This window comes from Amblyraja radiata, chromosome 17, assembly GCF_010909765.2.
Source record: "Amblyraja radiata isolate CabotCenter1 chromosome 17, sAmbRad1.1.pri, whole genome shotgun sequence".
Taxonomy (NCBI): Eukaryota; Metazoa; Chordata; class Chondrichthyes; order Rajiformes; family Rajidae; genus Amblyraja; species Amblyraja radiata.
Genome location: NC_045972.1, coordinates 19,865,898 through 19,880,006, shown reverse-complemented (window position 1 = coordinate 19,880,006; position 14,109 = coordinate 19,865,898). Strand labels below are relative to the sequence as shown.

The following is a 14,109-nucleotide window of genomic DNA, read 5'->3' as shown; positions in this document are numbered from 1 at the left end:
CCATTTGTCCCCTTCCTATACCACATTACGCACTGTTCTCCACACAGGCTTACAAAGACATGGACTACGTTGTGAGGGAAAAGCTTTTCCTGGAGCGAATCTTGGACTTTGAGTTTCAGCGATCAGATGACAGGAGCTTCTTCTATAATGGTAAGAGCAGCGGGTTTGCCAATATTTTGCAGTCCGTGCCACATGGGCTGGTCTTTACATCAGTCGGACATATCCTGCACTCTGTGTTGTTTATCCAACCCCCCCTAATGTACTTTAGTTCTTTGTCTCATCCTTCATCATCATTTGAACTAAACCAAGCTTTGCATTCTCCTCCGTTGGTTCCTCATCTTTTTAATCTTTACCTTCGTCATCCTTTTAACCTGCACCTGGAAAGGGTGAAGAGGACATTGATGAGGATGTTGCCAGGACTCGAGGGCCTGAGCTACAGGGAGAGGTTGAGCAGGCAGGGACTGTATTCCTTGGAGCACAGGGGATGAGGGGTGATCTTATAGAGGTGTATAAATGCACAGGGTCTTTTACCCAGAGTAGGTGAATCAAGGACCAGAGGGTATGGGTTGAAGGTGATGTAGGAAAGATTTAATAGGAACCCGAGGGGCAACTTTTTTACACAAAGGGTGGTAGGTATATGAAACGAGCTCCCAGAAGAAGTAGCTGAGTCAGGTACTATCACAACGTTTAAAAAATATTTGGACAGGTACATGGATAGGATAGGTTTAGAGGGATATGGGCCAAATGCAGGCAGGTAGGACTTGTGTAGACGGGGCATGTTGGTTGGCATGGACTAGTTGGGCCGAAAGACCTGTTTCCAAGCTGTATGACTATGACACTATGTGTTGCAGGGCAACGCAGGTGCGCAGCTGGTAGCGTTTCCTTCTCACAGTGCCAGAGACCCAGGACTGATCCCGACCTCGGATGCTGTCTATGTGTAGTTTGCTCATTCTCCCTGTGACCGCGTGGGTTTCCTCCTACATCCCAAAGACATGGGGGTTTGTAGGTTAAGTGGCCTCTGTAAAATTACCCTGGTGTGTAGGGAGTAGATGAGAAAGTAAAATAACATAGAATAAGTGTGAACGGGTGATTGATGGTCAGTGTGGACTCCATGCTGCATCTCTAAACTACAGCTTTGGGCAGCACAGTGACACAGCTGATGGAGTTGCTGCCTCACAGGGCCAGAGACCTAGGTCGATCCCGACCTTGGGTGCAATCCTGATGTTGGGTGCTGTCTGCGTGGAGTTCATACGTTCTCCCTGTAACTGTGTGGGTTTCCTCCAGATGCTCTGGGTTCCTCCCACCTCTCAAAGACTTGCGAGTTTGCGGGTTAATTGGCGTCTGTAAATTGTCCCTTGTGTGTGTATTGTGTATTATGTGCAGTTTTGGTCCCCTAATTTGAGGAAGGACATTCTTGCTCTTGAGGGAGTGCAGCGTAGGTTTACAAGGTTAATTCCCAGGATGGCGGGACTGTCATATGCTGAGAGAATGGAGCAGCTGGGCTTGTACACTCTGGAGTTTAGAAGGTTGAGAGGGGATCTCATTGAAACATATAAGATTGTTAAGGGTTTGGACATGCTAGAGGCGGGAAACATGTTCCTGATGTTGGGGGAGTCCAGAACCAGGGGCCACAGTTTAAGAATAAGGAGTAAGCCATTTAGGACGGAGACGAGGAAACACTTTTTCTCACAGAGAGTGGTGAGCCTGTGGAATTCTCTGCCTCAGAGGACGGTGGAGGCAGGTTCTCCGGATGCTTTCAAGAGAGAGCTAGATAGGGCTCTTAAAAATAGCGGAGTCAGGGGATATGGGTAGAAGGCAGGAACGGGGTACTGTTTGGGGATGATCAGCCGTGATCACATTGAATGGCGGTGCTGGCTCGAAGGGCCAAATGGCCTACTCCTGCACCTATTGTCTATTGTCTATTATGTCAGGATTGGATGAGGAACTTAGAACTAGCATGATCAATGTTTAGCGTGGACGGCGGGCCAAAGGGCCTGTTTCCATGCTGTATCTCTAAACTAAACTAAATCTCCAAACCAAACTGCATCATCAGACATTCTCAGTTGCAAATAGACAGCAAAACTGAGGTGTAGACTCTGCTCTGGGAATGCAGCCGCACTGTGATATTTTTGTTGGCTTTGGTCAAGGCAGTATTTGGAATTTGGCTCAGAAAGTTCCATCGTGTAGTTGTTGTTTATTATGGTCCAAGGCCATTGGATGTTCTCCCTGCAACAGTGACCCAGCCAAAACTGGAATGTAGTTATCTCAAGCATGACGAGTTTTCTCTCCTGGTGTGAAATGTTAACATGTAATTTATAAAGAGCTGAGTTGATTTCACATCCATTTTTCCGGAATGGACTGGAATAGATAGGACTATGTATGAATGTTGGAACTTTGTAAATCCACTCAATGGGAAACATGGATGTCAAATTAAGGCTTCTCCAGTTTAAAGCTGTGTTCCATTCTTTCAATTTTCAGAGTAATTTCTGAAGCCTCTTTGAACTTGCATCAAGATATTCACCATAATTTGATATAGGTTTACAATTGAATTTTAATCATTATTAAATGTATTTTTTGATATGGCCTTTCACCAGTTCTTACTAGAGTGGGATGGAAGTGGAAAGATCTAGAAACTGTATCCTAATGCCCCTGTCCCACTTAGGAAACCTGAACGGAAACCTCTGGAGACTTTGCGCCCCACTCAAGGTTTCCGTACGATTCCCGGAGGTTGCAGGTGGTTGCCGGAGGTTGCAGGTAGTGGAAGCAGGTAGGGAGACTGACAAAAACCTCCGGGAACTGCACAGGAACCTTGGGCGGGGCGCAAAGTCTCCAGAGGTTTCCGTTCAGGTTTCCTAAGTGGGACAGGGGCATTACCCACACCGTCTTATTCAACCTTTCTCTGTGGTCTTGCTGGCTTACATTGAGTTCTGGTTAGGCAGTACCTAGGTTTTAAAATTCACTTCCACTTTTTCATATCCCTCCATCATCTTACCCTCCTCCCCTCCCTTTTTCACTCATCTCTCCATGTCTCTTTTGCTTCAAAATTGTCATCACAATCTATCTCTTTGATGAAAGTCTTAACCACCTGCTCAGAAGTTACAGATGTAACTCAGGGCTAACTTCCGTTTGACAATTTTCCCTGGATGTTTTGCAACTTTTTATATCCATGTATGATAGTGTCACCAGAGCGAACAGCATGGAAACGGGCCGTTCGGTCCAACTCATCCATGCTGCCCAAGTTGAATAACTAAGCTGGTCCCACTAGCCTGCACCTGGCTTATATCCTTCTAAATCTTTCCTTATAGAGTCCAAATGAAATAAATGGAAGTTGTAACTGATGTAAACTGTGGCCTGTGTTTAATATCCTTGAATCATAAATCCTGGCGGCTTTATGAAGTTGATGAATTTTTATTTTCTCCTTCCAAAAGCCTTGCATGTTTTCCATCAGATTTTCTAAAATATCGTTTTTGCAGGAAAGATAAGCATTCAGTCAAGGAATGCACATCAGTTGTGAAGGCGCATGAAGTAACCTAGCAGAAGGATATACGATGCATTAGCAGGGTAGAGAGCCAAAATCGTTTTCCTAGAGTAGGGATATCGAAAACAAGAGGGCATGGGTTTAAAGTAAGAGAAAGGAGTTTTAAACTGAAACTGTGTGGTGTGTTTTTTACACAGAGAATGGTTGATATATGAAACAGAGTGGCAGAGGAGGTGGTGGAATCAGAAACGGTTACTGCAATGTTGAGAGCCATATTCGGCACTCTGTATCTTTCCTTCCGCTCTGCATATTGAACTTGTTTGGCTTGATTGTACTTATTGTAAAGAATTGTCCAAATTAATTGGATAACATGCAAAACAAAGCATTCCACTGTATCTCGGCAAAAGTAACAATTTTAACAACTAAACCTAAACCCGTTATTAATTTGTATATGGGTCGACAAATAGAGAAGGCATGGAAGAATATTGTCCTCATGCGGGCAAATGGGATTTGTGTAGCTGGATAAAATGTTTGGCATGGATAAGCAGGGCTGGAGGGCCCATTTCTGTCTTGTACAACTCAATGACTCTCTGCAACAATACATGAAAGTAGTGGGGAACTTTCTTGAGGTCACTGATGACCAATTAAGGGGCTTAGACCAAATTACAGGCAAGATAGGAGAGCTAGCATGTGTCCTGCCACTCTTTATCATGAACCTCTCTTCCTTTAAAACACTGTTTAAAATCTCACACTGAACAACCTTTTGACCAAAACACAAAGTGCTGGAGTAACTCAGTAGACCAGGCAGCATCTGTGGAGGGTATGATTCGGAGATATTTTGGGTTGGGTTGAAGAACTTGTCCGACCCGAAACGTTCCCTATCCATTCCTACCACAGATGCTACCTGACCCACTACCGTTCCCTCCGCAACTCCCTGGTTAACTCATCCCTTCCAACCCAAACCACCCCCTCCCCGAGATACCTTCCCCTGCAATCGCACAACGTGCAACACCTGTCACTATACCTCCTCCCTCGACTGTCCAGGGACCCCGACAGTCCTTTCAGGTTAGGCAGAGGTTCACTTGCACCTCCTCCAACCTCATCTACTGTATCCGTTGTTCAAAAAGATGTGGACTCTTGTACATCGGCGAGACCAAACGCAGACTGGGCGATCGTTTCGCGGACCACGTTTGCTCCCCGTGAACCAACCTGGTCTCCTGGTTGCTGGACACTTTAATTCTCCTTCCCATTCCTACACAGACCTTTCTGTCCTCAGTCTCCTCCATTATCAGAGTGAGGCTAAACACAAATTGGAGGAACAGCATCTCATATTTCGCTTGGGCAGCTTACAGTGGTATGAATATTGATTTCCCTCACTTCAGGTAGCCCCGGCATTCCCTCACTCTCTATTCCTCCCCCACCCAAGTCACACTGGCTTCTCATTTTCACCCTACAATTGCATGTTTCCTTTATCATTGTTACTTTTTTGCATATCTTTTATTCATTGTTCTTTATCTCTCCACAACACCGTCTACAGTATATATCTCGCTTCCCTTATCCCTAACCAGGCTGAAGAAGGGTCTCATAGAATCATAGAATCATAGAAAGTAGGTGCGAGAGTAGACCACCAGGTCCGTCGAGCCCGCACCGCCATTCACTCATGGCTGAACACTAAACAGACACCCTTACCCACAAACAGTAGACACAAGACACAGAACACAAGACACTACCCTCCCCTTTATACCGCTATCTCCCCTCTCCACCCCAAGAACCGCGTGATCTCCTGGGGGAGGCAAAAAAACGGATAAAAACCCAAGTCCAATTCGGGAAAAAAATCCGGTCTCTACCCGAAACATCACCCATTCCTTCTCTCCAGAGATGCTGCCCATCCCGCTGACTTACTCCAGCTTTTTGTGTCTATCTTCGGCCTAAATCAGCATCTGCAGTTCATTCTTAGATATAATTTGATATAGTATAGTTCACTTTAGAGATGCAGTCCACCGAGTCCATGCTGACTATGCACTAGTTCTATCCTACACTCTGGGGCAATTTACCGAAGCCAATAGCCTACAAACCTGCCAGTCCTTGGAATTTGGGAGGAAACCAGAGCACGCAGAGAAAGCCCATGTGGTCACAGGGAGAACATACAAACTCCATGCAGACAGCACCCGTAGTCAGGATCGTAACCAGGTCTCTGGCACTGTAAGGCAGCAATTCTACCACTGGGCCACCCTAATATTTGAGGGCATATATTTGCCTGATAGTTAGGCCTTTCTGTCAGAAACATTGACCGACTCTAGTTGTCTCTGGAACCTATGGCAGAGGATGCAATGCGTGTGTGTGTGTGAGCTGGTTAAGCTGTCTGTGGACTCTGCCCTGTTCTGCGCTGGAGTCTGTGTCTGACCCAGTTTACAGTCATGTCAGCCTTTGTTTATTCAGCCTTTCATATTCTGTTTTCTCAGCTGCTAATGCTCCAGGGAAGAGGCATGATGCGGAAGGTTTATGATTCAACCATTTTGTACTGTTTTTGTTTTCAGATGAGCGGATGCTCTTTAGCAATGTTCTTTACTACGGCCATGAGTTGGTGCTGCTGCTGTTTGATGCTCTGCTCTTCTCCGTAGTAGACCTGGGAACACAGGACTTTGTTCTGGCAGCAATCATCACCTACCTTTTACAAAAGGTAAAGTGGTTACCGAAAGAATAACAAGTTTAGTTTAATTTAGTTTAGAGATACAGAGCAAAAACAGGCCGTTCGGCCCACTGTGTTCACCCTGACCGATGATCCCCATACACTTGTTCCACCCCACACACTAGGGATAATTTTACTGAAGCCAATTAATATACAAACTTGTTCGTCTTTGGAGCGTGGGAGAAAACCGGATAACCCAAGGAACCCACGCTGTCATGGGGAGAACATGCAAACTCCGTGCAAACAGTACCCATAGTCAGGATCGAACCGGGGTCTCTGGCGCTGTAAGGGAGCATCTCTACCGCTGCATCAGGATGCTAACTCCAACCGAGTTGGAAGCCTGTTTAATCTCCGTCTGAAAATATACTTCCAGAACTCACCCCTGGCCTAAATGTTGAGATTATATTGTCCGTGACCTTAACGTTACAGAGTCAACAGCATGGAAAAAGGCCATTTGACCCATTGTGTCGATACCAATCAGGTCATTTGACCCACTGAGCCTTCACCAATCAGGCCATTTGGCTTCTGATAACTATGAAAGAACGCTGGACACAAACTGCCAGTTACACCAGTGACTACACCTGAAATGTCACCTACTCCTTCTCTCCATAGATGCTGCCTCACCCGCTGAGTTTCTCCAGCACTTTTGTCTACCTTCCATGGCTGTAAGGTACTTTGATACATGAAAGCTGCTGTAGAAATCCAATTTTTTTGTAAATAGTATTTGTTTGATTGGGTCAGGGCAGCACAGTGGCACGGTAGAGATCCTGCCTTACAGCGCCAGAGACCCGGCTTCGAGACCCTGATCGCGTGGGTTTCTCCGGATGCTCCGGTTTCCTCCAACACTCCAAAGACGTACAGGTTTGTAGGTTAATTAGCTTCTGTAAATTGTCTTTAGTGTGTAGGACAATGCTAGTGTACGGAGTGATCGCTGGTCGGTCTGGAGTGGGTAGGCCGAAGAATCTGTTTCTGCGCTAAACTAAACTAAATTGATATTAATTATCCTATTTAACCCAATATGAATTTTTTTTTTCTTGTAAAATTAGATTCTGGAAACAGTAAGGGAGGCAATTTCAAGGAGAAATTTGGCCACAAAGACATTAGTTGATGAAAGATTTCTCATCTAGAACGTCTCCTCTGTCGAGGATTGCTGTATGGACGGGTCGATTTCAGTTCTTGCAGCACCCACACAAGTGTGACTTTTATACACGGATGTATCAGATCCAATGTTCATTACCAGATGACAGTGGATGGTGAAGCCACAGTAGAAAACCTGGCACTTCACAGATGGAAACAGCACGGACACAGTTAAGATGGTGCTAAGAAAAAAGGGAAATTAAAAGCAGACAGATTGCTGACTGAAGTGGAGACTCGAGTTTCCCATCTGGTTCTGCTTCTTTTGAAGACGGCATTTACAAGTTTGCTTCATGCTCATTGAAGACGCGAGGAACTGCGGGTACTAGTTTATCAAAAAATACACAGAGTGCTGGAGTAACTCGGCTGATCAGGCAGCATCTCTAGAGAACATGGATAGATGACGTTTCAGGTCGTGACCTTACTTCAGAGCACCGAAACATCACCTGTCCATGTTCTCCAGAGATGCTACCTGACCGCTGAGTTACTCTAGCACTTTGTGTCTTTACTGCCCATAGGTGGTGGTCTTCTCAAAGACCAATTTCCTGGTGAAGGCTTCTCATCTCCACAAGCAGATTTGATTACGTTTCTGAATAATCTCCCCTGTTGATGACCAACGCTAGGCTGTTAGATGCCCTACAGTTTCACGATACATTTGCAATTCCAGATATTAACACCCATTTTATTCTCCACACATTCCAACCAATTTTCCTCGGATTCTATCCACTCACCTACATACTGGGTGCAACATTCAGTAGCTTAGTTTAGTTTAGAGATACAGCGCGGAAACAGGCTCTTTGGCCCACCGAGTCCGCGCAAACCAGCAATTCCGATACACTAGCACTATCCTGCACACATTTAAAGTTTTACCGAAGCCAATTAATCTTGACGTCTTTGGGGTGTGTAAGAAAACCAACACAGGTCACGGGGAGAACGTACAAATTCCATATAGACCGCACCCATAACCAGGATCGAACCCGAGTCTCTGGCGCAGTAAGGCAGCAACTCTACCACTGCGGCATGGTAGCCAGTTAACTACCAATCATCACATTTTTGAGATGTGGTGGGAAACCAGAGCATAAAATGAAATCCAGTCAGAATATACAGACGGCACCAGAGAGCAGGTTTGAACCCAGGTATCTAGTGCTGTGAGGCACCAGCTGTACTGCTGTGCCACTCACCAACCTTAGGTAATGTGTGACAACATTATTGAAAATGCTTTGTATTTTGTATTCCCACTCCTGTGTTGATAGTTGGATGTGTCCTATCACATTGATCCATAACTAGATTTGAATCACAGTATTTCACTATTGAACATCTTTTGTAAACTTGTTTTTAAATGTTGTTTGTTTAAATACGTAGCAGATTTTACACTTTTGTATTTATACTCAAATAAATGCTTTAGATTTAACGATGTTGTCCCACAGTTCAAGAGTCTAGAGTCAATAGTCAAGAGAGTCTATTGTCATGTGTCCCAGATAGGACAATGGAATTCTTGCTTGCTGCAGCACAACAGAATATTGTAAGCAAAAATACAGAACAGTTCAGTGTGTCTATATAGCACAGACCATATATATACAAATATACCTTATCATATACCATATATATAGCATAGACCATATATATATACACATAAATAAACAGATAAAGTGCAATAGGCTGTTATAGTTCAGAGTTTGTTTGATGGCGAGTTTAATAGCCTGATGGCTGTGGGGAAGAAGCTGTTCATGAACCTGGATGTGCCAGATTTCAGGCTCCTGTACCTTCTACCTGATGGCGGGGGGGGGGTCAGAGCTGATGATGGACTGGGCAGTGGTCACAACTTTCTGCATTCTTTTCCGCTCCTGGACGCTCAAGTTGCTGAACCAAGCCACGATGCAACCAGTCAGCATGCTCTCTACTGTGCACCTGCAGAAGTTCGAGAGAATCCTCTTTGACATACCGACTCTCCGTAATCTTCTCAGGAAGTAGAGGTGCTGATGTGCTTTCTTTATAATTGCATCAGTTTGCTGGAACCAGGAAAAATCTTCGGAAATATGCACGCCCAGGAATTTGAAGTTCTTGACCCTTTCCACCATATAATATTTGATATAAATGGGATTGTGGGTCTCTATCCTACCCCTTCCAAAGTCCACAATCAGTTCCTTGGTTTTGCTGGTGTTGAGAACCAGGTTATTGTGCTGGCACCATTTGGTCAATCGGTCGATCTCACTTCTATACTCTGACTCGTCACCATCAGTGATTCGTCTCACAACAGTGGTGTCAACTTGATGATGGAGTTTGTACTATGTCCGGCTACGCAGTCATGAGTATAGAGTGAGTAAAGCAGGGGGCTGAGCACGCAGCCTTGAGGTGCTCCTGTGCTGATTGTTATCGAGGATGACACATTTCCACCCATACGGACAGACTGTGTTTGTGGATGAGGAAGTTGAGGATCACTTGACTTGGCATGCTTGGGTGCGCCGTCGAGTATGGCTGCCCAGCCTGCAGCTGTCCGTCCTTTTAGTATGTTAAAAAGTTTCGTTTGGAGGGCTAATCTTTTTTATGTGGGGGGTGGGGGGGAAAGGGGAAACTGTATTTCTCAGTCCCTACCTGATCGGAGATGCGGCTTTTCTCCGAGCCGCATCTTCGCCCCTTCCTCGCAGCCTACCAACGGGACTGGAGCGGCGTTTCCTGCCGGGACCGGCCATAACTTCAGCTTCGGTGGTGGCGCAGCGCTGAAGCACCATCGCGGAGCGGGCGATGCCTTACCCGGGTCGCCGTGTGGTAAGCGCCGGAGTGCTGAGACCGCCGACTCCAACATCGCGGAGCTGTGGTTGCGGAGCATCCAGCCGCGGCGGCGCTGGCATTAAACACCACGGAACCTGGGATCTCTCGCCGAGATCGCCAGTGTCGGAGCTCCAACCAGCGCGGTCTGTGGTCTTCGGACTTCTGGCAGCAAGCGGCCGTTCCAGACACTCCAAGCCGCTGAAGAGTGTTCTCCCGATGCCAGAGCTCCATCATCCGGCGAGAGGGCCTGAAACATCGGGCCGCCATTGCGGCGACTGTGGAGGCCTCAAATAGGCCCCGACCACGGGGTGAACAAGAGGAGTGGATTGGATTTTGTTGACTATCCTCACAGTGGGAACCTTTGTGGGGGGATGTTTTTATGTTTTATGTTAAATTCTTCTTTAATGTGGTGTCTTACTTTTATTGGTGTGCTGCAAATGACAACTCAAATTTGACTGCACCAGAAATGGTGTATGTGACTATAAATGTCCTTTGTCCTTGTCTTTGTAGGGTACAAGGAACTGAAGTTGCTGGTTTACAAATAAAGACACAAAGTGCTAGAGTAACTCAGCAGGTCAGGCAGCATCTCTGGAGAACATGGATAGGTGACGTTTTGGGTCAGGATTCTTCTTAAGACTGTCTGTGTGCGGGTGGGGGGGGGGTGAAAGGTCGAAGAGAGGAGGGGCAGGACAACAGGTTGTTGCAGGTGAGGAGGGCTATTGATGGGGGAGATGGTGGACAAAGGCCAGAGATGAAAAGACAGAAAGTGTGAGACAAAAGGAGTGATGAGTTGTGAATAGTGAAGCTAGAGGAAGGAGTGTACATGACAAGGAAATCCTACAATCAGTCCAAAACATCACCCATCCTTTTTCTCCAGAGATGCTGCCTGACCTGCTGAGTTACTCCAGCACTTTGCGTCTATCTTCCATCTATCACTTGCCAGGCTTTGTCCCGCTCCCACCTCACCTTTCTAGCTTTCTACCCCCTACCACAATTAGTCCCAACCCGAAACGTCCATCTATCCATTCCTTCCACGGATGCTGCCTGGCCCGCTGAGTTACTCCAGCACTTTGTGTTTTGTTCACAATTCCAGCATTTGAGGTTCCTTGGTGTCTCTAAAGAGAAGCATGTTTATTCTTTCTAGTACAAACAATCACTGCTTGGATCAGTAATAGACAGGAATCTGCAAATCATCCCTCTTTGATGCAGTGTGGAAAATGTCCCCTTAAAACCTCAACTTGTTCATTAATGGAACATAATTGTTTCTCAAATCATGTACAAACTGAACTCTGCATCCAACACAATACACTGACAAACCCTTGCGCCAAATGGATTGCTTTACATGAGAACCAAGCCACACATCATAATGCCTGCTATTAATTTTGCCAACATATGACACTGATTACATATAAACAGATCACACATTTCCCAGTAAATAGTTTGCAAATGATATCATGGTCCCTTCTGTTGAGAACATTTCTCTCAGGGATGGTTCCATGTGGAATTAACTCATTCTGATCCAATTAAAAAGATCTCCTTAAATACTCTGCCATCAAATAGGGTCAGGAGAAGGCTGGAGATATGGGTGAGGAGATGGGAGGAAGGGGGGGAGAAATCCAGAGGAATCCTGGGGTTCACATGGTCATCATGTGAACCCCAGGGAAATAGGTGTTAGGCTCCTACCACTCAATGGAAGGTCATTAGGAAATTGGTTGAATGAAGGACAGCAGGAACTGGTTCCTGGAAGGATGGCTTGTGTGTCAGACCTCAGGAAACTGGTGGACAAGGTTTTTGATTGATTTGATTTTTGATTTGATTCAATTTATTGTCATTGTCTTCAATTAAGAGACAACAAAATGCTATTTCCCTTACAGTCATACAAATAATTTTTTAAAAACGCACAAAAACACAGAACACAGTAGTCCACAACACAAACATCCCCACAGCGGCACCAAAGTTCCCCACTGTGGCTAAAGATCTTTGTGGCTAAAGATCTGTGAAAGGTGTGATTGGGAATTGATGGCGGTATCAGGTAGCAGGACAGTGGTGACACTCGGGTGTGCGGTATGGAGAAGAGGATTGAGAGGTGGGGTTGGTGGGATATAGTTCTGTGCATGATTGCACCTACGTACAAGGTTAACAAGAATGGCTATCTAATGCGGGAGTTACTTTGGTGCATAGCGTTAATGAAACGTGCTCATTCCAGATGCAACCTACTGTATAGCCCATGATTATTGGTCACATATGGAACAAGGTGATCGACTCCCAGGGCATTAGGTCAGCACAAGGGTGAAGGATAATTGGAAGCGTCCAGATAATTTCCCACATAACCCTTGAGTTACTCCAGCACTTTGTGTCTTTCCTTGGTAAACATAGAAACTAGGTGCAGGAGGAGGCCATTCAGCCCTTTGAGCCAGCACCGCCATTCATTGTGATCATGGCTGATCGTCCCCTATCAATAACCCGTGCCTGCCTTCTCCCCATATCCCTTGACTCCACTAGCCCCTAGAGCTCTATCTAACTCTCTTAAATCCATCCAGTGACTTGGCCTCCACTGCCCTCTGTGGCAGGGAATTCCATAAATTCACAACTCTCTGGGTGAAAAAGTTTTTTCTCACCTCAGTCTTAAATGACCTCCCCTTTATTCTAAGACTGTGGCCCCTGGTTCTGGACTCGCCCAACATTGGGAACATTTTTCCTGCATCTAGCTTGTTCAGTCCTTTTATAATTTTACATGTTTATATGTAAACCAGCATCTCTTCTGCATTACCTTGTTTTTACATAAAATCACGACTTCCCTAGTGTGCCCTTGAAAACTCAAACCTCTTCCAAGCAGTAGAAGCCACTAATTTATAAGCAGCTACCATTCGATTGAAACGTCCCACACCATGAAGCAACATGCCTTAAACAGGCTCCAGATGTGATCATTTGGAGCACTTTACAACACGGTTTGCACTTTGTGGCTTTGCAGAGACAGGCTAAATAGAATACCAGTTCATCATTATATTTGTACATTATCCTCCCAACTCAGAAAATCTCAGTGAATTTTTGAAAAAACACTGCCATACTCAGATCTATATGTTCATCTGAAAGGTTTTAGTTGAGTTTAATTTAGAGATACAGCGCGGAAACAGGCCCTTTGGCCCACCCAGTCGGTGCTGACCAGCGATCCTTGCACACTAACACTATCTTACACACTAGGAACAATTAACAATCTTTACCGAAGCCAATTAGCCCTACAAACCTGTACAACTTTGGAACGTGGGAGAAACTGGAGCATCCAGGTAAAACCCACGCAGGTCACGGACAGAACGTGCAAACTTTGTACAGACAGCTCCCGTGGTCAGAATCGAACCCGAGTCTCTGGTGCGGTAATAATGGATGGGATTTATATAGCGCCTTTCTAATACTCAAGGCGCTTTACATCGCATTATTCATTCACTCCTCAGTCACACTCGGTGGTGGTAAGCTACTTCTGTAGCCACAGCTGCCCTGGGGCAGACTGACGGAAGCGTGGCTGCCAATCTGCGCCTACGGCCCCTCCGACCACCACCAATCACACACATTCACACACAGGCAAAGGTGGGTGAAGTGTCTTGCCCAAGGACACAACGACAGTATGCACTGCGGGATTCGAACCGGCTACCTTCCGGTTGCCAGCCGAACACTTAGCCCATTGTGCCATCTGTCGTGCCATCTGTCTGCCGGTAAGACAGCAACTCTACCACTGTGCTGCCCAATAGCTTGTGAGGGAAAATGTTTAACTCCTTCACATGTCAGTCACCATCCAACCACTGTTGAATTTTCCACAAACATTTTGGAAGAATCTCCCGTCCCTCTCTGCAGGACCACTGCCCGCCTCCATCACACGTGCACCCTGGCTGCAGTGAGCAGTCAAATACACTGAAGAAACTTACCAAACTCTTCTGCAGGCCCTCTCAGACACACAGCTCTTCCTCTTTAAAGGACAAGTCCAGCTGGAAATGTCACCCCTTTGAAGGTCCTTTTTTAAATTGTCTGCCATACTGTGGTGGGAGCT

At 45.8% G+C, this 14,109-nt stretch overlaps 1 protein-coding gene across 3 annotated transcripts in view; it reads left to right on the top strand.

Moving 5' to 3' along the window:
- Positions 1 to 8,712, top strand: part of LOC116982565 (meckelin-like) — a 78,713-nt gene extending 70,001 nt beyond the window's left edge. For 2 of the 3 annotated variants that reach the window (XM_033035833.1, XM_033035834.1), the window contains exons 26-28: positions 48 to 150; positions 6,016 to 6,158; positions 7,214 to 8,177. In XM_033035833.1, the coding sequence (XP_032891724.1) occupies positions 48 to 150; positions 6,016 to 6,158; positions 7,214 to 7,294 (327 nt within the window). In that variant the 3' untranslated portion in view covers positions 7,295 to 8,177. Of the gene's footprint in view, positions 1 to 47; positions 151 to 6,015; positions 6,159 to 7,213 lie in introns of all 3 variants that reach the window. The other variant, XM_033035832.1, reaches the window with a different exon arrangement.
- The last annotated feature ends 5,397 nt before the right edge of the window (positions 8,713 to 14,109 follow it).